The sequence below is a fragment of the Mus pahari genome, chromosome 19 (genome assembly GCF_900095145.1).
Source record: "Mus pahari chromosome 19, PAHARI_EIJ_v1.1, whole genome shotgun sequence".
NCBI lineage: Eukaryota > Metazoa > Chordata > Mammalia > Rodentia > Muridae > Mus > Mus pahari.
The window spans coordinates 34212200-34233863 of NC_034608.1; the positions used below are offsets into that span (position 1 = coordinate 34212200).

At 41.6% G+C, this 21664-nt stretch overlaps 1 protein-coding gene across 2 annotated transcripts in view; it reads right to left on the bottom strand.

Annotated features, from left to right (window-relative positions):
* The window catches only part of Csmd1 (CUB and Sushi multiple domains 1), a 1532231-nt gene that overhangs the window by 61318 nt on the left and 1449249 nt on the right, over window positions 1-21664 (bottom strand). For both annotated transcript variants that reach the window (XM_021218735.2, XM_029532138.1), the window contains one exon: window positions 6815-7000. In XM_021218735.2, coding sequence (XP_021074394.1) covers window positions 6815-7000 — 186 coding nt within the window. The remainder of the gene's footprint in view (window positions 1-6814; window positions 7001-21664) is intronic.

A 21664-nucleotide genomic window follows, 5' to 3' on the forward strand; every position in this document is an offset into this window, starting at 1 on the left:
CTGAAGTATAATCATAGAAAAACATTCCTTTTCTCTTTATCATGTACATGTGCACACATGTACTCATTCATACAAGGGTTCATGAGCACACCCCCATCTTCATACATGTACACTTAAATATACATACACACATGGAATGTACATGTGAATATACACATACAAATGTATACATGTGAAGATATGCATATAATATAGCTTCATATGACTAGGTTTACAAGCATATGAAAATAGTTAGGCATGCTATGTTACTACTGTAGATAAAAATTATTACCATAATTTAAAGGAAGGACTTCCCATGCTCCAAGGCAATAAAGACAGAAGCTTTTGAGAGCAGAGCCATGAAAGTAGGTGCACTATTAGTACTGTAGGCTCGGATGCAGCCCCAGGACAGCAGACTCTAGAGATCTTTCAGATAGACTGAGATGCATGCTCTATTTGGAGGCTATGCAAGTCTAGGTTTGTTTATGAATGTATGAGAGGAATGTAAATGAGTTTTACAAGTTAGAAAGAAGCAAGAACCACAGCATTAAGCACAAAGCTTCCTTAGGTGTTCTCTGTCACTGACAGCTGGTTAGCCACACCACCAAAGGGGCCAGCTTGGTCAGTCTGGAGCTCAAATACAACAGCTGGAGAAATTGTAGCTTTCCTGGAGTGATACTAATAAAATGTATTTTGCTTTTAAAGTTCGTCCACACTCATTCTAATTGAACCTGCTGTGTGAAATGCTACAAAATCTCTCTTCTTCCTATGGTAACTTCCAGTTCTATCTTCAAATAAACAACAAAGAACAGATATTTAAGAGCAAAAACAATGAGGTTAAAAAAATATGAGAAGGACAATTTGGTAATTTAAAAGCAATCTCAAGTTTATATCTCTTAGATGTTTGTAGATTCAGCAGCTATCCTCTATGTCCATGGATGTACAAATCGTTTGCTTAATAGTCGAAATTATGTCTTTCTGTGGCTAGGGTATGTTTAGCTATGTCCATAAAGCCTTCAGCCATAGGAAGTCTGAACACAGTGAAGTGTGGCTGAAGGCATCCCCTTTGCCAGTGTGTGCTTTGGGAAGTAACTCCAGCTTTCTAATCATCGGATCTGTCATAACCTCTGCTTCTGGGGAGGGTTGGGCATTGGTTCAAAGTTGAAGGGCAGTTTTCCTCTGGCTAATTCCATCCTCAGCACCAATCCTACATGTCCACAGGTGGCTTGCTTCTTTTGAAAACAGTGCTTGTTTTCCTCTTTTGTCTTCTAATTTAGTTGTTTATTTGTGTCTCTTGCCCCCTGATTGGTGACAAGTTCATTTTTCCTGTAACCACTATGTCCTCTATGCCTTTTCATAGTTTTTGCGTAGGTAAAACTGAAGAGAAGCTAGTTTTCCTGGCACAGAGGCTATTCTCAGTGAGATTGCAGCTGTGAATAGCATTCTAAATGTACAATAGTCAAACGCAGTCTGTAAAAATTGCATGGGAGCCATTAATGATGATTTCTAGTGATAAAAAAAAAAATTACACAGCATGTGGTCCGGAGTTGTGTGAGTGACATCTGTCTTGAAAGTCATAACACACACTAGCACTCTGGGGCTGAAGTGGACCATGATCCACACACCACAGGGAGGGAGGGGAGCATAGATGAATGAGAATCATTGCCCAGAAGGAAACCTGAAGACCTGGGTGGGCATGAAAAGCAAAGTCCATCCTGTCTTTAGTGTGCTGCTGGAAGAGCTCAGGCTTTCAGAAACTGCTTCCTGCTGTGGTTTTTTATGTTTTCAGTGCTGATCTGTAGGCAGACTATGCAAAGCACGAATCGCTCACAGTTGTATTTGAATGATCCATGGCACACTTTGGGTGGTGAAATCCTGAGTCACACAGCTTGGATGGTGGGAAGGAAAGTCCCTGAGTGTAATGGTGGAGGAGGCAGGGTATGTGAGCTTGCCTATGTCTACATCTGCATCCCTGCAGGGAGGAGCTGTTCTCATACATGTGGGGCATGATGAGATGGGAGGAACTGTTCTTATATACATAGGGCATGATGAGATGACATGTACAGCTCTTCTGTCTGTGTGCACCCTAAGTGCCATGTTGTATGCCATGAATATGGAAAAGAAAGAATAATTTATGTAAGGAATTGGAAACCAATCCCTCAAAGACATCCCTGCTCATAAACTTGATACTTAAGAGTGTGTATCTTAAGGGCCATGTCTTCTGGTTCTCAGTAACTGTTCAGGAAGCTTTGTACTGTCCTGTTACCATGGGAATGCACAAGGTCACCTCTCCCCAGCACGCCGCTCTAGCACTCATACCTCAGCAGAATTTTAAGCAAGTGGAGGTGAAAAGATCAGACGTGTAGGGCAGAGGTGAGAGACACATGTCTGCTTTTAGTTGTGATAGTGAATTACTCATGGAGTTGACTATTTTACTAACATCTGTCTACTCCTGATGTTAGACCCAACTGACAAACAGAGCAAAACAGTACTGAGAAACTTGTAGGGTTGAGCACTCCAGGAAGCTCATGCAAGAGCTGGATCCAAAGTGAGACCATCTGGGAACAAAGAATGCACTTCGGCTCATAGCCTTGAAGGTTGAGGGAGATGGAGCAGGGCAGCAGGGACTTGAGTCTCAAGTTACCTGAGTGACACATGGAAACGTGTCTCTCACTGGGGGGATTAAAGTCAAGCAATTTCAAGAGGTACCAGAAGTGGCCATATGCTGTTGTTTTCAAGATAGCATGGCTTCATACTGATGGAAATGCATTAGAATGGGTTCTTCCAGCTGCTAGTTACCTGAACCTCCAGGTGGATACTTAGAGGACAGTTACTGCCCAGATGTGTAACTCATTTTGTATCAGTGTCATCTCCATCAACTACATTATCAGTCATCACTATCAGTCACCCCCATTACCCCCATCACCATGAGTGATCATCACCATCACCACCATCTTCATCATCATCATCATCATTATATTATTTACATTTCACAAACAAGACAGTCAAGGCTCAGTCAACCCAGGCAAGAATTCCCTCCTGTGTAGGGAGTTCTCTCAGAGTCTCTCTGATTTATACTTTTCTTGTCAGCACAAAAAGCAAAATCCATTGCATAATTACTCTAAGTAGATAGTAGGCAAAACCTTCATACATTCATCATGAAGGATATAAATACCACAATATCAAATAAATAACAAAGTCTTTGAAGGAAGATACAAATATTTGTTATATCTGAGGAATATAGGAAAACAAGTCTATGATATCATGAATTTAATCAGTACATAGTGTTGACAACTGACTAAATTTTGTGGTTGATTCTATGATAGTTAAATATGCTGCAACTTGTAGAGTGTGCAAGGTCATCCACAAACCTGACAGCCCTTCTGTTTGTACTTTTGCAGGAGTATAGGCTCCCTTCCATTACATAAATAAAACAACCACCATAGGGTTAGTTTTTCCCTTTTAACCAAGGGAACATTCATAGTAGTCCATCCCAACAGACTTGACATGGTGTATGCCACTCACTGTTGACATGGTTGACACCATTTTGGCACTAAAACCTAATTGTACGCCTAAAATTAAAAGAGTTGAAATCACAAATAGTGGGTAGTCATTATACAGCAAACACATTTTCCCAACATCTGAATCTCAAGGAGGCAGAGAAGACATTTGCATTTGACCTGGGAAAGCTTAGCTTGCATTAAAATAAATAGGGTTGTCTATCTATCTATCTATCTATCTATCTATCTATCTATCTATCTATCTATCATGTGTGAGTGCCTATGCTCATGTGTGCGTGTGTCTGTCTGGATGCCACAGAATGCAGGTATCATTAGAGTCCAGAAAAGGGCATCAGGTTCCCTAAAGCAGGAGTTATAGGTGGTTGTGAGCCAATCAACATGGGTCCTGGGAACTGAACTTGGATCTTTTGAAAAAGTGGTATGTGTTCCCAGTTTCTGAGCTATTTCTAATCCCTGGCTGTCTGTTTTGTGGAGAAAGAATCTGGTTTCTTATTGATGCTTTGAGCCAGGGGCAAAGCAGCAAAGCCAGCTCTTCTGTCCTTGGAGGCCTTCATACAATGATGAGGCTGCCACCAGAAATATAAAGTATCCTCTCTAGTAGTGTTTGGTCCTTATCAGAAATCTTCCCTGTTTGTCAAATCATCCCATAAGTGTGGAGTATAATTGCCTTTTTATTTTCTTTTAGCGGTTTCGCCACATCATACTCAATGTGGCAAAGTTTGTCTTATTACCACATTTAGTTGGAGCACATTTAATTAGATTTGTAAAATTATGATCAGGTACCTTTGGAGTGAAATAGTTTAATCATCCCTGTCCTTCGCACTCACAGTTGAAGTGGAGTCTTTGCAGAGAGCCAGCAGCCTGCACTGATGGGCCTGAGAGAAATGGGTGGAGCCGTGCGACTTCAGAAGCCCAAGGTGCAAGACAACTAGCTCAGGAAATAATCAACTGATTGAAGTTATGATTGCTCTTTTAAGTTCCTGTGTCATGTGGTTCATCAAGGTAATTCTCAGTGAGAAGGTTTTTACAAGAGTGGTGGATTTAGGGGGAGAGACCTTCTTCAGGGCTTTTACATCATTTATATTGTTATTATGAGACCTTGGCCTGTGGCCTTTCTTCGTCGACATGTGTCTGATGTGCACGGGCCACCCCTGTTAAGTGGAAGCTTGAATTTATTGCTGTTTCTCAAGCTTGGCTGCTTTCAGATCAGATGACAGGGATTAGTAAGTTAGTCTTCCCGGCGTGCTCTGTTGATTTTGGAGAAATGGGGTGGGGGGATTCCAGTCTGTGGTAAATGGAAAGTTGAGCTTTGCTGAGGAGGGATACAGGCACCTTTGCAGCTAAGCTCTTCGTTTTACTCACTGTCGATCTGGTTTATAGCAGAGTCAAGTTTAAATGTCCTGGATGTAATTCCTGGGACTAGCTGTCCAGACAGACAGTAAACAAATGACTGTTTTTTAAAAAAAAAAAAAAAATTAGTTTTGTTGCCGCTCTCCTTTGTCAGCCCTAGAGCAAACACCAGTAACTGAGTCTAAAGTAGCCTTCAGTCTGGGTAATGATGACAGAGCCGTCCGTAGTCTCAGTTCCTGGATACACAACTCCATTAGTTTTACAAAGGGCTCTAGAAAGGAATGAGTTTCCTTAGTTCTTGTCCTCAGAAGAGCTCGAAGGCCCTAGAGGCCTAGGTTCTCCTAGACTAGGTTTCCAAGGTTCTCTTTCTTCTAGCACAGATGGTTGGTGAAATGAATCACCCAGGAATGGGGTGGGGTGGGTCATTGGCCTACTCTGCACGGTGGCTGTCAGATTCTGACTTGTCCCCTCATGCTTCTCTGTCTACTCTTATAAAAGTGACAGGGCAAGCCCATGGCCACTGTTGCAGGTGCAGACTTGCTCCTGTCTGGTCTCCTTGAACCTTCTTGTCTCCTGCCCAATGATTCCGCTACAGTGCGAAGGCAGCCGCATTCTCCATCAGTGTGTAACTGGAAGTTCCCCTTTGTGCCTAGGATGAGTCCTAGTTTTTATAGGATTTTGACCGTTCACAGTTAACAGCAAAAAGAAGGTCAGAAAGAACCCAGTAGGTTTACATTTTAAGTACAAATAGTGTCTTGAAAAAGACGGCTTGAATGTGACACGTGTCTCTTCTGCGTTCCTGAATGTCTGTGTGCAGGAGTCTTTGGAGTCCAGGAAAGGGTGTTGGATCTCTCCAGCTAGAGTAAGAGATGGCGGTGAGCATCCTGGTGAGACTTGACTTTGCTTTTCTGTCCTGATAAGGATTTTGCATAAACTTGTGTACAGTTTTATCCAGAGTTTAAAATTTTAACATAACCAAATATACAAAAAGACAAAAGAAAACTAATTCTGTAATTCAAGGTCAAGTAAATATTTGTTACTAAAATATCATTAAAGCAAAAATAATATTATATATTTGAAGTTTTGAAATACTAGAAGGGCAAGTTGGATCCAGGTGAAAAATAATATGTTGGTGACGAAATACGTGCTGTATAAATTTATGTTTGAAAAAATAAATAAATTTATGTTTGCATGTACATGTGTATATATACATATGTGTATATGTGTGTTTACACATGAGTGTTCACATGTGTGTAGGAATGTGTGGTAACTTTTGTTAAACTTGGCTTCTCAGCATAACTTTCTACCATTTAAGTTTATATTTTACACTATTCAAACTTTTCATGCTTGAATAATTTTTCTTTCCAAAATATGTATTAATTTTAATTAAAGTATAATTATACCATTTCCCCTTTCCTTTACTCACTCATGTTTGACTCTTGCAAGAATATTACTATGGACTGAAAATAGTGTCCTAGATGTCTCACTCCACATTACAGATGAAGCTGGTGTTTCCCTTGATATGCATAAAGAGTGCATAATAAATAACACAAATGAGACAATGCCTCTTATTTCAAAGCCCTCAAACATGTGAGAAATGGTGGCTAGAACTCCCCTTGCTTCACATTTTCACACCTTACATTGAGTGTTGTTGTTGAGCGAAAGGTCAGGAGTTTCTGCCCATACTTAAGGTGGCAGTCAGAGTAAGGCATGTGAGGTAAGTTACATGTTATAGATTGTGGTGGAATTCATAGAATTTCCTGGGCTAACATCCAGGATTACACAGCCCGTTTTAAGTGGTGGGAGTTGTCTTTGTGGGGGTGGTTTGTGTTCTTAGGATGAAGGCGAGAAGGTCTTCACAACACTGGGAAGGGGCCTGTATATGGAAGTTAAACTCACCCATGATCTCAATGAATGCACGCCCAGGTGAAGACTCAGACATGCAATCCGACATGACCACTTACGTTTGCAGGTGGGTGGCTTTCCTCTGTTGCTCCACAGGCCATCTTCTTGACATACAGTGGTGGATTCCTGACTGGCATCCAGCTTGAAGCCTTCATTACATTCATAGGTCACTTTACTGTCTAAGGTGAACTCACTGCCCGTGAACGAGCCATTTCCCGGAGCCTCTGGAATTCCACAGGACACAGCTGAAAGAATAAGGAAGAAAACCATGCTTATTCTCAAAAGGCTGTGTTGAAATTTGTCTTTATGTTTCAACTCAGAGACAGATTTATTAATCATGTTCTTCATGTCTGCCAAAAGTACACACATTTTCAGAATTTTAAGGATGCAAAATGTTCATGAGAAACAGTAGAAGACTTGTTGAAATTGTAGAAAACAGTTCAGTGTCAAACACTGTATCAGAGGGATACTGGAGGGACTGGGTGATGACTTTCACCTAGACACAGGCTAGTCACAGATGGCATGATTGTTTTGTTGTGTGTTCAAGTATCAATCACACATTCTACCTCGGTGACTGTGGAGAGAAGGACAGGTGCAGGCCACTTCTTTACCATCTCAACAATGGCTTTGACTATCAAGACCCACAGGGATTAGTCATGAATCCGCAGCTGCCCACATCCCTTTCTTCTCTACTTCTCCCAATTTCTCTTCTTCAATACACAGGATCTTGGAAAAGATACTGTGCTTTGCCTAGCAGGCCCTTCACCGGCTTCTGTGTTGGGAATGTGATCTCCATTGTAGACACAAGGTGTAGGAACTTTAAGAGTTGGGGGTGGGTGCTCTGGAGGTTCTCATCCTGAAAGCACTTATCATCTCCTGGGACCCAGGGTAGTTCTCATGAGCTAAGGAAGCTGTTGAAAGAGCAAGCCAGGCTCTTCTAACTTCCCTGACTTCTTGACTCATCATAGGATCAACTTCTCTCAAACAAGCTCCCACCATGATGCTTCCTGATGTGCAGGGGACTCTCACCAGTGATGACCCTACTCCATGCCACTTTTAGAAGTCCAGTTCGGTGAGGCAGACAGATGTCTTTTCTCACAATTTACTCAGCCTTGCAAACGTTGCTATATGAATACAAAGGGAGCTGGTACAAAGGTAAGCAGCTCGCTCAAGCTCAGCAGTACATCTAAATCAAAGCTAAGAACTTCTTAATTACATGGAAAATTAAACTAACTTGTCTTCTGACCAACACACACACACACACACACACACACACACACACACACAGGAATAAATAAATGAATGTTTATTTTTAGATGTCAAGCTTGTAGAAAATTCAAGCTTTACTATTTCTCATGTGTTGGCTTTTGTTTCTTTTTGATAACTTCATACGTGTGCACAGTGTGTCTACCCTAGTACACTCTCATACTCCCTCTCCTACCACTCCTCTGAAACCTTTCTTCACAGACAGCCCCAATTTCCTCTATCTTCCCTCTCCTCCACCTCCACCTCCTCCTCCTCCTCCTCCTCCTTCTCTTCTTTTCCTCCTCTTCTTCCCTCCTTCTCCTTCTTCTGATTTGGGGGTTTGGAAACACTGGGTTTAATTGGAGTTGACAAGACTATAGACAAGGGGATCTTTACTGGCAGGGACACTTGCCACTGGCAACACCACTGATTAAAATCATTTTCTTTCTCGTAGCAACCATGAACTGTCAAAAGATTTTCAGAAGACAATAGGGCCTTGTTAACTCCTCTTTCATCCATTGCAGAATGTACTGTAGGACTCACTGCTGTGCAGGTCTTATGCAGGAAGCCTGAGCTGCTATGAATTCAATGGCCCCACCATGTTTAGAAGAAAATGTCTCCCAGAATTTCTCCCTTCTCTACAGCTATAATGTTCTTCCTGACCTCCATTTCATAAACTCAACCATCTGAAATATCTGTTGCATATTATATAATATTAACTCATAACAACTGTCACACTGACGTTTAACCATTATTTTGGGGGAAAGTGTTCAAAATAGCAAACAATAACTGCAGTTTTTCCCAAACCACTGTTCTCTATCCAAGAAACTTACCAGTAGACAAGCTATCCACCGGAAGCCTATTCAGCCTTTGAAAACTGATCATCTTTAGTGAATCTAGAACATGTCATGGATTTTGTCTTCTTAAAAAAAATTCTTTGTATCCTATTATGTTGCCATGTCTCCACTCCCCACTATATAGCTCGATTTCTCCCAGGTAACCATGTATCCATCTCTCAAATCCTAATGATCCCCCCAACTTAACTACGTACACTGTGCCCAGTCTCCACTTCCTGTAAGATTCTTACTTGGGAGAAAGCATGGAATGAAATGACATCTCTTGCAGGTTAAGTGGGAAAGATAACATCCCACAAGCTCATAGGAAACACTCATAAAAGGGGCTCTACCCAGGGGGCCAAGTCAGACAGCCTTACAGATGATTCTGTTCAACCTAAAATCTTTCAAAGGAAAGTGAACTTTGCTTTGGAGGACTCCGGAGAATCTTCCCTACATGGTCTGCTCAGTAATGAGCAGTCTGCTTTGAGATTTGAAGTATAGTTTCTATCCCCAGGAGAGCGTTCATTAAAGGAGCCGAGGTGAGGGCCACTGCTGACTCTCCAGCCTTCAGTGAGTTACTTTCTGTGATTCTTTGCTCTGTTCAACCCATGGGATTATATGTCTAAGACTCTGAATTTAAGCCAGCATTGTCTTCCATATTTAAACCACTAGTTAAAAATAAATGTTCCTACTCCATCGCTCTCCTGAAAAGACCTACGACTGATTCACAACTCACTGAGAGGAACATCCAAGAATTGGTAGAGAATCTCTCAGGATGCTCCTGCATTGTCAACAGAAATGAGAGCGATCTGGACCAAAGTTCAGAGGTATGAAGCCTATTCCTGAATTTTCCCAGAGTCAATGATATTCTTGGTCACATTACCTCTCTGAACTTCCACAGACAAGACACTCCAGTGGTATTGTCCATAGACTCAGAAAATTATATAAACGAAGAGGGTTTTAGAGCTCATATTCCTATATATCAATGTTTGTTATCATAACCAAAATTATTTGGGACATTTATTGATAAATCCTCTGGGACAATGGAAATGTATTTGCTATATATTACCTCATTCAACCCTGAACATATATGGAAAGGTAGAATCAATCACTAGTTTGTGTTGTGAATAACATAGATTTTAGAGATATTATGGTCTTATTGGACTTCTTCTATTGTCGTTATGATGTATTTTTATTTTATGTGCAAATATTTCAGTCTACCATGTATCTGGTAGCCAAGGAAGCGAGCAGTTGTCAGATCTCTGGGAATTGGAGTGACAGATACAGCTGGTTGTGAGCTGCTATGTAGGTGCTGGGAATCGAACCCTAATCCCAAGCCCATAGAAGAACAGCAGTGCTCTAAACCACTGATCTAGGCTCCCTTTCCTGAATGTTTATGACCCATTCAAAGCTGTGATAGGGCTCATATCTCAGGTACTAGATACTTCTTGGTTATTGACCCTAGGTTACTACCCACACATGTGCAGTTTTATTTTCCTGTCTAATATCACGACAGCACGAGCCTGCTAATTAGCAGACCAGCAGGTTAAGAATAAGTTTTCAAAAATGCAATCCTAAAAACAAAGGCCACAGTGCAGCTGATCATTTTTGCTAATATCCCTGAGGCTCCTTTGCCTATTTCCCTCCTCTGTCTTAGATTTCTCAAGTCACTTCTTTGAGTACTTAGTGATGAATAAACCTTGTGCTTGAAGCTTAACAGCATCTCACAGACTTTCAACATGTGAGGCCCAAAAGGAAACTCACAGCAGATGAAGAGGGAGATACGGGAGTCTCTAAGTCCAGTGCTGGCTATGATTGTGTAACTGCAGTAAGATGCAGGGCCACAGTCTAGCCTGAGAAATGTCCTCCCCTTTGTTATAAGAGCTGAAGATAGTTTCTGAGAGTCAGGATGGATAGAGGGAGCCAGGAGTGGGGTTTGAAGAACCTAAATTATACAGATGAGCAATTCAAAATCCATGGGCAGTGTGACAATGGTCAGCTGTTCAGTAGGATAGACCAGGATGTAGCTGAGAGGTCATTCCCCCCTCTTCTAAACCTCTGGAAAATATTTAGGGCAAGCTAGCCCAGGAATAACATAAAAAAAAAAAATGGCAACTAACAAAATTATCACAAAAGGCTCCTTCCACGCCTTCTTGCAAAGACTCTGGCCTTGTCTCAGAGTCTCTAGAACCTTGTGTAGGTAGGCCACCTAACGTGAAACACATGTAACACAGCTGTAAAATAAATGCCATCAACCACCTACTAGTACAAAGCCACAGAGAAGTATAGGTAACAAAGTTGGAAAGCAAAAGTTATTTCTTAGGAATATAAAGCAAAGTTTTAATGCATAAAAAGCAACCATATAAAGAAAGACAACCAGAGGAATTTAACACACAGGAGGACACTTGAGTGCAAGCTCTGAATCCAACATCTCAGGAGCTGCTCCCCAGAGCTCCATGTCCTATAAGCAGAAATAACTCACATTGGGGGCACACGCGTGGCGCTGGGCACACGCATGGCGCAGGTAGATGGTCACCAGGAGGTGTTAAGAGGATCACACTCTGGAGTACTGACCACCCAGAGGTTGCTGCCGCTACCCCTGGGGTCTGAAGCTATTTGTCTGCGGCTTTCACAAAAATAAAAACTATTAGAAGATAAAAAATTAGCAAGTGTAATTGAAGATGGCAGTAGACGGCGCCCCCCCCCCCCAGTGGTAATGAGCTATGATAGTCACTGTTAGAAACAGCCTTGTGGGGGACTCAGCACTGAAAAATGGAGCCCAGCAGGATAGCTCAGAGGGCAAAGGCACCTGCTGCTGCATAGAACCCCCTGAGCTCTATCCTGCAGACTATGGCTGGAGGAGAGAAGTAAGGCCTGCAATTTGTTCTCTGACCTTCACACATTCTCCTCCCTCTCCCTCTCCCTCTCCCTCTCCCTCTCCCTCTCTCCCTCTCCCTTTGCCCCTCTCCCTCTCCCTCTCCCTCTCCCTCTTTCCCTCTCCCCTCCTCCTCCCCCTTCCCCTCTCCTTCCTCTCCCCTCCCCCTGCCTCTCCCTCTCCTTCTCCTCTCTGTCTCCCTGTCTCTGTATCTCTCTATCTGTCTCTCTGTCTCTCTGTCTCTGTCTCTCTCACACACACAAATAAGTGCAGCCTTTTTTCTTTTTTTTTTATTAGATATTTTCTTTATTTACATTTTAAATGTTATCCCCTTTCCTAGTTTTCCCTCCAAAAAACCCCTATCCTCTCCCCGCCCTTTCCATGCTCCTCAACCCACCCACTCCCATTCCCAGTCCTGGCCTTCCCCTATACTGGGGCATAGAGCCTTCACAGGACCAAGGGCCTCTCCTACCATTGATGACCAACTAGACCATCCTCAGCTAAATATACAGCTAGAGCCACATGTCCCACCATGTGTTTTTCTTTGATTGGTGGTTCAGTCCCAAGGGTCTCTGGGGGTACTGGTTAGTTCATATTGATGTTCCTCCTATGGGGCTTCAGACCACTTCAGCTCCTTGGGTACTTTCTCTAGCTCCTTCATTTGGGACCTTGAGCTTCGTCCAATGGATGATTGTGAGCATCCACTTCTGTATTTGCCAGGCACTGGCAAAGGCCCTCAGGAGACAGCTATATCAGGCTCCTGTCAGCAAGCTCTTGTTGGCATCTGCCATAGTATCTGGGTTTGGTGGTTGTTTATGGGATGGATCCCCAAGTGGGGCAGTCTCTGGATGATCATTCCTTCAGACTCTGCTCTGAACTTTGTCTCTGTAACTCCTTCCATGGGTATTTTGTTCCCCCTTCTAAGAAGCAGCTTTTTTTTTTTTTTTTTTTTTTTTTTTCACCTAGGAATGGAACCTTGGAGCCACCTAGCAATTCTAGTTCTGAGTTTGTGCCCAAAGATAGCATCTAAGAGATATAACTGTGCATTCATATTCTCAGTAACATTGTTCACAGTTACTAAAATGTAGACGCCGCTCAGTTCTCCACGAATGGATAAATGGGTAGCAAAATGTCACCGACATATACATAGTACTCAACCTCTAGAAGGAAGGGGATTCTTAGACATAACACAACAGAGATGGTTCTGGGGACACTGTGGCAAATGAGGAAGCCAACAGCAAAAGGGAAGAACATGTTTGTTCCACTAACACAAGAGACTGGAGTAGAATGTTAGGAACAGGGAAGAATTTTAATTTCCAGGGCTGGGGTGGGGGTCAGGCATTGCCTTTCCATGGGACAACATTTCTGCCTGAAGAAAGCATGCTGGGGTGAGACACTGGTAAGGGTGGCATGGTATTATAAGTGGATTTAGTAGCATTAATCTGGAAGTTTCTACCCTGAGATTTGACTATGACAAATCGCACAGTGTTTTTCTGATGCAGGTACATGGGCAGGCTGATAGGGGTCAGACATGGAACAGTGAGAATTTTCCCTTTTTATTGACAAGTAAAGCTGTGACTCAGCAGGGAGCAATCAAGCCAACAAATCCAGTCTTCTTTTGTTTCTCTCTTATACGTATGTGAGCTCCGCCGGAACATATGCTTATGTACCACATGTGTGCCTGGAGCCTGAGGAGGCCTGAAGAGGATATCAGATCCAAAAGAACTGGAGTTCAGAGTGCCATAAGTAGGTGCACAAATTGAACCTAAGCCCCCTGGAAGAGCCACTTAGCTCTGGACGCTCTTAACTGCTGAGATATCTCTCTAGCCCCACTGAATACCAGTTTGGGATAATTAACTTTGAAGGACATAATAAATTCTCAAAATCTCTGACCTGGATATTTGTCTGCATTTTAACAAAATAAAGATTAGGGCCCATAATGTGGATATAAGCGTGACTCCTAAATTTGACAGGCTCTTGTGATTGACAGGACAATGGAGGAAGACTCGTATGGAGAGAAGGGCCTCAACACTTTATTTCCTAACAGTTGTTGTTAGCAAATCATACTTTTTACCCCACAGAAAGCTTTACTGTCTCTTTTAGGAACTATAATTACCAGTCCTTGAGAATGCAGAGTGAGTTTCAGCCAGTAACTTAGGAACTCAGTGAGCAGGTACAAGAAGCAGTCCAGCTGACTTTCAGAATAAAGGACAAAAGTCTGCATTGTCTTTTTCCTGCATCTGGAGCAAGAAGCTTCCAGACAAGTAAAGAAGAGTCCGCTCTCTTTCTCCTGAAATCATCTCTGAAGGCTGCAGCCCTGCTCGGTTCTCCGGCGAGTCAGGCCAGCTGCTGCCCAGTGGGAAGATGATAGTAAACGTTATCAGGACAGGAGAGCATTCCTAGATGTTGACGGAGGACATGATGTTGGGCTGTCTTAGTTTATAAACCAAAGCAGGAGATGTCTAGCAGAAAACAACAACAACAGAGGAAAGGGAGAAAATTGTAGCTACACATGAGTATAGTAATGAATAGGTGATAGGTAGATAGTTGGAAGAATGGATAGAGAGATGATAGATAGATAGATAGATAGATAGATAGATAGATAGATAGAGGACAATAACTATACAAATAAAGAGATGATAATAGATGATTGATAGATAAGGTAAATGTATAGATAGATGATTGATAGATAGATAGATAGATAGATAGATAGATAGATAGATAGATAGATAGAGGACAATAGCTACAGGGATAATTAGACAGTTATAGATGATTGGATAAGTGATAGGTAATTAATAGATAGCATCGACACATAAGTAAATAGAGATAGTGGTTGGGTTAATGAGTGAATGGATGGGTGATGAATAGACATATAAATAAGAAGGGAGTAGACTGGAAGATGGATTCCTTCAAAAGTTCTCATGAAGAAACCTACAATTGAGTTAAAATATGACCAACTTGGAAAGTCATACTCATTGGTGACAGAGAAGTGACAGAATGATACAATTTGACACTCAGGCCTCATAATGGATGGACAAGTATAGAGGATGGTTTTCATAACTTCAGAGGCATTGGACAACTGCCCCACAGAGTCTCCTGTAATCATGCACTAAGTAAAGAAAACGAGCACATGGTTTAAATGAAAAAGAAACTATATGTGGGCCTACAAATTCTGTTATTGTTAATGGACGACTCAAAGGAGTGTGGTCTGGGCATAGCTGCCCTCCAGTATGATGGCTGCAGGCTTCTCGTAAAATAGACAAAGTATTTCTCTTATAACAGACTACACATGCCCAGCTTACACAGACAAATGCAGCTTCTCGTAAAATAGTCAAAGTATTTCTCTTATATCAGACTACACATGCTCAGTTTACACAGACAAAGCATGTTCAACTGAACAGTTCTTTGAGCATCCTGGATTTTAGTTTCCCTTGAACTTTGCTTCAGTCCGAGAACCTGAGATGGCACTGCTGACCACGTGTGTAGGTAGTTGGGGCATACCGCATGGCCTGCGCAAACCCACTCTGCAGGGAGCTGGAGAGAGATGTCATCTGATGGTCTCCGAAGATGCCCTGTCTCCTTGACTAGTTGAGTTGTGAGTCTTTTGTATTTTTCTGACCTAGTTTCTGGAAAAATTACAATAGAAGCACTCAAGAGTCTAACAGTAAAGCATCCTTCAACCTCTCTGACTGACACCATTTTTTTAGGGTCAACATGCATTGTACAGAGACTGGTCCCAGTAGAGACTGCAAATTCCAACCACTTCACAATAGTGGATACTATGCAGAACAGAATAGCCAACTTCATAAAAAATTAGAAACCCCCATTTAAGCTCATTTATCCAACGGGAGGCTTTTGGCCTCTAAAAGTTCGTTGAAGTGGTAGCTTTTCTAGTTATGATCAATTTCAGCAGGTGATAATGGTGTGGTGTTGTTGAAGGTATAATTAAGTTACGAACAGAGGAAAGAAATGATACATAAATTTAGAATGTTCCCTGGCCTGTCCAACATCTAGTCTCTTCTCTCTTGTTTTCTTTGTTTTCATTGAAAACCCAGAACCTGGCTGGCCCAGAGCACAAAGGTCACTGACTGCCTACGCTATGACAGCCTCCACCCATCTTTGAAAGGGACATTTAGAAAAATAATCAAAGTTCATTTTCCATCTGTGTCCATGGCAAAGCCCTTGACTATGTGTGAACATAAGTAGGTTTTCAAAACTTCGTCTCCGCTCCTCTCATGCTACCATGCTATTCGAATTTCTGCCATATCCAGACATCTTCCCTGCTTAGTCTAACTCCAGTGTCCTCCAAGCAAGCCTACTTGTCTCAGGATGACCACTTGCACCTTCCTTGATGGTCAGTCTTGATTTAATCTGTAAGAAGTGGCAGAGGCCACAGAGAGAATCCATGTTTTGCAAGTGAAGAGACAGAGGGACAAAGACAGAGCACTCTTTATAGCCAGTTGATATAGTTTAAAAACTATTTGAGAGTGTGAGAGAATAAAACAAGGTGAAGCAAATTTCTTTCCATAATAATGTAATATAATTGTGGTCAGTGCTATCCACTCAATATTTTCTATCTCTTTACAAATGTCACTGTGTAAGACCTGAGCAAGACTGCTCATCAGCACTCCTAGAGAAGCTATAGGTAAGGCATGAGAGAGTGATATTCCTTAGTGAATTAGCTGTGGAAACATTGTTCTTACTCAAATAAATACCTGCCATGTGCACCTAAACAATGCAAATATTGTCTTCATGTACAAAAATGTGAAAAAAATAAATAAATAATACAATTTTATATCAGTTTATTAACTGTCATACTTACAATAATACACATATTTTGTAATTATTAAATATTTTTTCAAGGTTCATTGTGTGTGTGTGTGCGCGCGCGCGCACGCGCACCTACTGAATGTATGTGCATTACATAAAGGCAGTGCCTATAGAGTCCAGAAGAGGATCTGGGATCCTTTGGAACTGGAGTTACAGAAGATGGTGAGCTGTCATGTAACTGTTAAGAATCACATCCATGTCCTCTGCAAGAGTAGCCAGTGTTCTTAACCACTGACCCATCTCACCTGCCCATAATTTTAAAATCTTAATATGACTATTTTATAACAGTTCCTATTATTTAAGTGTGTTTTCTTTCCATTATTTGAGTAACCACAGTGGTGTGAGATACTACATGTAAGTCCTTATAATCATCATTTTACAGGGCACACTCAAACATTGACTGTATATCCTAAGGCAAACTTAGGTGGGGTCAAGGCAACTTTAATCCCATGTGCCTAATGCTAAACTTTTCTCCTTCACCTATAGCACAGCTCTTCCATGTCATAGTATGATAGTAAAATAGTTTTCCCTCTCCCTTCCCCTGATCTTCTTCATGGGGTTCAAGGTAAGTACCACATTCCCCAATAGTCATATTCTCTCTATACATCACTTCTCAGCCTTTTGGCTAAGATCAAGTGTCTATAGTCTGTACAAAGCTGAGCTGAGAACTTGCTATCAAGATCTGATATAAAAAAAAAAAAAGATCTGATATTACTTGCTGAAGAATTTTAACTTTACTATCTTATAAAGAAGAGTTTTCTGCTTTTCATTCATTAATTTAAAAATTTCATTGGTGATGGCTTCATCCTCTCTGCCATAGGAAAATCTAACACTTCCTCTGGAGAGCAAACTTCATATTTTGATCATTTTCCTGGGTAGCTACTTCAGCCCTTGCTAATGTTTAGATTAATTAAGATCTGTATCTATGAGATGTAAATTTCCAAATTCAATCTGTGAAGAGCGTGCTTTGATTTAATGCAATTTCCCCGTGTGCCCTTTCTAAATTCTCCTGTCCATGTAAATCTTGGTTTCATACAACTCTGTCAGTCATTGTGTGTGTTGGTCTAGCACTGAGTCTGGATCTCTGAATTAATACCCTCTTCTCTGTATTTATGTATGAGTATGTGAGCAATTTCTGCATTAACTATTTGTTTTTATTTCTTCTGATTCTGCTTCGTTTTAGAAAACTGTCTATTAAATAAAAGTCGCTAACCTGTACTCATCCGAGGTAAAATACAGACATTGAAATAATTACCAGACTCACTCGGGGGAAAAAAAAGATAACATCTAAACAAATATCTAAAAATCTAAGCAGCACAGAGGTATACTTAAGACATTGAAAAGCAACAGCAAAAAAAAAAAAAAAAAACAAAAACAAAAAAACAAAAAAACAAAAAAAACAAAAAAAAAACAAAAAAACAAAAAAACAAACCAAAACCAAAACAAAACCAACCAACCAACCAAAAACAATCTCTCAGGCCTTCTCTTCCTCCCAGTCTCTCATCTCTACCTGAAAGGGAAGAGATCTCTGTATTACTGCTCACACAAAGCAGATCGCCTACAATCTCCTCCTAGCAGAGCAATCAGAAATAATCAGCTAACAAAGCCGCTCCCAAAAGTTCATACTCCGCTGGAAGGAGAGGAATTCTCAGTGGGACTGGCTGGTCCTGGGACACTCATGAAATCTAGACACTATCAGAATCCCACTGAACGTCTGCTACCAGACTCTGGTTCCCATCTTGGGTGTGATAAATTGCTCAGGACTTTAATAGAGATCCAGAAGGCCGCTGAACAATGCCAACCTGTGTGCTAGCAAAGCCAAATGTGTAATGTTATGCCAGAAAGTGCTCGGCTCACTCACTACAGACATAGCATATATATACATACGGAGAAAACATGGAGGGGAAACATTTCACTCTCAAAAGAAAAATAAATCATATTTTTTCCCCTCTTCCTCCTGTTATCCTGAATGTTAGATATTTTCCCTGAGGGGGGTCAAAAGTTAACAAAGTCTATGGTATTGAGTGTAAAAGCAGGGCCATGAATCAGGTGTTGGCAGTTTTTACATTTTCATGTGTGAAGTTTTAATATAAGCGGGAGTGCAAGCATTAACACAAGTCAAAATGTCTCGGGGAGCATGTCTCAGTAGTGCAACTTTATAATGATTATAAATTAACCTGTGAAAAGTTTTTGGACAATGCTGGCACTTAGATTTCTTAAAAAATGAGTAAATTTCTATTGGCACTTTTGATCACTCAGCCAGCCACTGCACTTCTTAAAACTGTGTTGTCCTGCATGGAAGCACACATGTATCTATGTTGTTGTTGCCTATCTTCTGTTCCTGTAAGTTTACTATTAAAATATATTAAACTATGAAAACTACAAATGAACATTTTGCCTTGATCTATTTATCTTGCTAAGGTTCTGGACCACATATCTTCTTTTGAGGAAAGTGTAGTTTGATTCTTGATGTCACATGTCAGTTGGAACCTTCCAGGTATCAAGATATCTAGGGCTATACCTAAATCCTCGAGTCCTGTGGGCCCTGCTGATAGGTATTCCTATAACTCCAACATGATCACAAAAGGGAAATCATCACCTGACCTGGTTTCAGGTTGATTCCTCCTAACTGCACTACATATGGTAGAAACCACATGGAAAGAGCCATGTTGGCATCACGGACCACACCTACTTCCTCAGAAGGAAATCATAAGATTGATGGTCACTGGCTCCCGTGGAGACAATGTCTGGTACAATGGCTTGTCCTGACTCCATCACACCCAGTTCTCTGTAAACTCTAGACAGCCACTTGTCTTGATGATTCAACCTTCAACCCTTTAAGAATCTTCCAAACTCCTGCTCACTGAACACCCCACATTTATTCCTAGCTACCGGACAGTGTTTATCCCCCAGTCACCTGTGGAACCTCCTCCCTTTGAGACTGTAGTACAGCTCTTCCATCTAGAGGGCCTGGGATTTGTAAACTGTCAGTTTTATAAATAAAGGCCGCACTGTCCCTTTAATGAAAGCCCATCGATTGTTCAGTGGCCTAAGCTGTACCCAGGCTTTTGACCATCTCAACTCTTGGTCTTTTAATGAGTTCAAAGTGATCATTATCAAAGCCCTGCATGCTAAATCGAACGTTCTGTGCTACTCTTCCCTCCGCCCTGCCCAGGCCACTCCCCACCCTTTCCCAAACTGCAGAAATGGAAGACCAATGCCACATCACTCCACTCACCCTTACACTATTTTATGTATGCTACATAACATGCTTACATTTTCCCGGCAAGCACTGCTGATACACTATAGAACTTTCTTTCATTCCAGGGGTCAAAGCTGATTTCTGTGGCCAGTTTCAACCTGGGGAACTAGTAACTCTCTTGTGATTAAAATCCTTTTCCTACACACTTGGTCCAGCTATCTTATGAGAAATGACTTTGAGCACACACCCTCACTATTACCTCAATCATGAGCCACATTTGTCGTCCTTGTCTGCACTAAGCAGGGGCAGGGGAAATACGTTATTTAATTTATTACAAGATACAGGGAAATGATGTCCCCTTGGGGAAATTCCTGGTGAGTGATAGAACTGTCCTTTGAAGCAGGGCCTGAACTTGACCACTCCTATCACTCCAAATGTTGGCAGACGTGAGGTCATTAGTTAGAACTAGTCTCCAGGTGACATGCTCTCAACTCACACACTAAAAGTGGGTCGAGGACAAATACAAGATGACAGACTATGCATGGCCTGGTTTCCTGCCTGGTTCCTCACAGCAAGAATTCAGATCATACAGCCCATTACTATCCAGAAGAGGAAGTTCCTCGGCTCCTTAAGTGTGTTGACTCTGAACGAGTCAGCAAGTGCCCACTGAAAGCCCAGTCATACTAATGAGTCAGTGTTGGCCTCATGCAACAGTTTCTCTTTCAGTGGGACCTCTTGATGCTTTGGAAGGGCTTCAGGCCCACACTTTTTGCTTACTACTTCAAACAAAACAGGTGAGGGAGTGTCTGTTCTGGAGTTATAGATCATGTGACCAAACCTCAGGCAAGAACCCCTGCAGGTCCACACCCTTGGGAAAGCCTCCCTGAGGAAATCATGGGAGTAACACACTTGACTCCTAGAATTAAGTTCAGGAGTCAAGTTCAGAGCTGCAACCTGAGTGAGGTTGGTTCTATCCTGATCCAGGGTAGATGGATGGACCTCACTTTATATTTTGCTTGTTGGGATTTGGAGCTTTGATAAATATGCCTAAATATGCATGGCTCATATACTACCTATAATCTATTCTCTCTCTCTCTCTCTCTCTCTCTCTCTCTCTCTCTCTCTCTCTCTCTCTCTCTCTCTCTCTCTCTCTCTCTCTCTCTCTCTCTCACACACACACACACGCACACACACACAGAGACAGAGACAGAGAGAGATAGAGAGACAGAGAGAGAGACAGAGAGAGAGAGACAGAGACAGAGACCGAGACCAAGACCGAGAAAGAGAGGTACACACGTAAAACTCTCAGTCATCATTTTAATATTGCATTTAAACTTCCATTAATTTCTAAATAAATCTACATCTCTAGAGCTATTGAGTTACTCCCAGGACAAAAAGGGCATTATAGAAGTAAATTTGCATATGAAATTGAAGCCAGGGTCACAATTAACCCCTGTGATTTATATCCATATATAAAATAACATTATGACTTACTAAATAAACCAATTAATTAATCAATTATTTAGTTACTCCAGGGTTTCAGGTTGAATTCTTTAGCTTTTTAAAGGGGGCTTTGCTATTAACTTTTTAAAGGCAAAGCTCCTGATCCTTCAGGAAGATGGCAGCTCTGGAAACAGGCAATATGTGGGGTACTGAGGTCATAGAGATAGCTGATTCTCAGGCGCACAGTGAGATCTCCTTGGATAGTAGCATCCATAGGTACTCATGTTCATACAGGTAAAGAGCAACGTAAGTAGAACCTCAGAGAGCACAGCTCTTACCCACTCATGACTTGGCCTATCTCCACAGCCTTTAAGATATAGTGAGATAATTCTAAGACTATAGAAGTTCATGGAGACATAGAGACTTTGGGTCTGGTAATTTCAGGGTGCAGTGTATATTTGTGAGCAATGTGATCTTT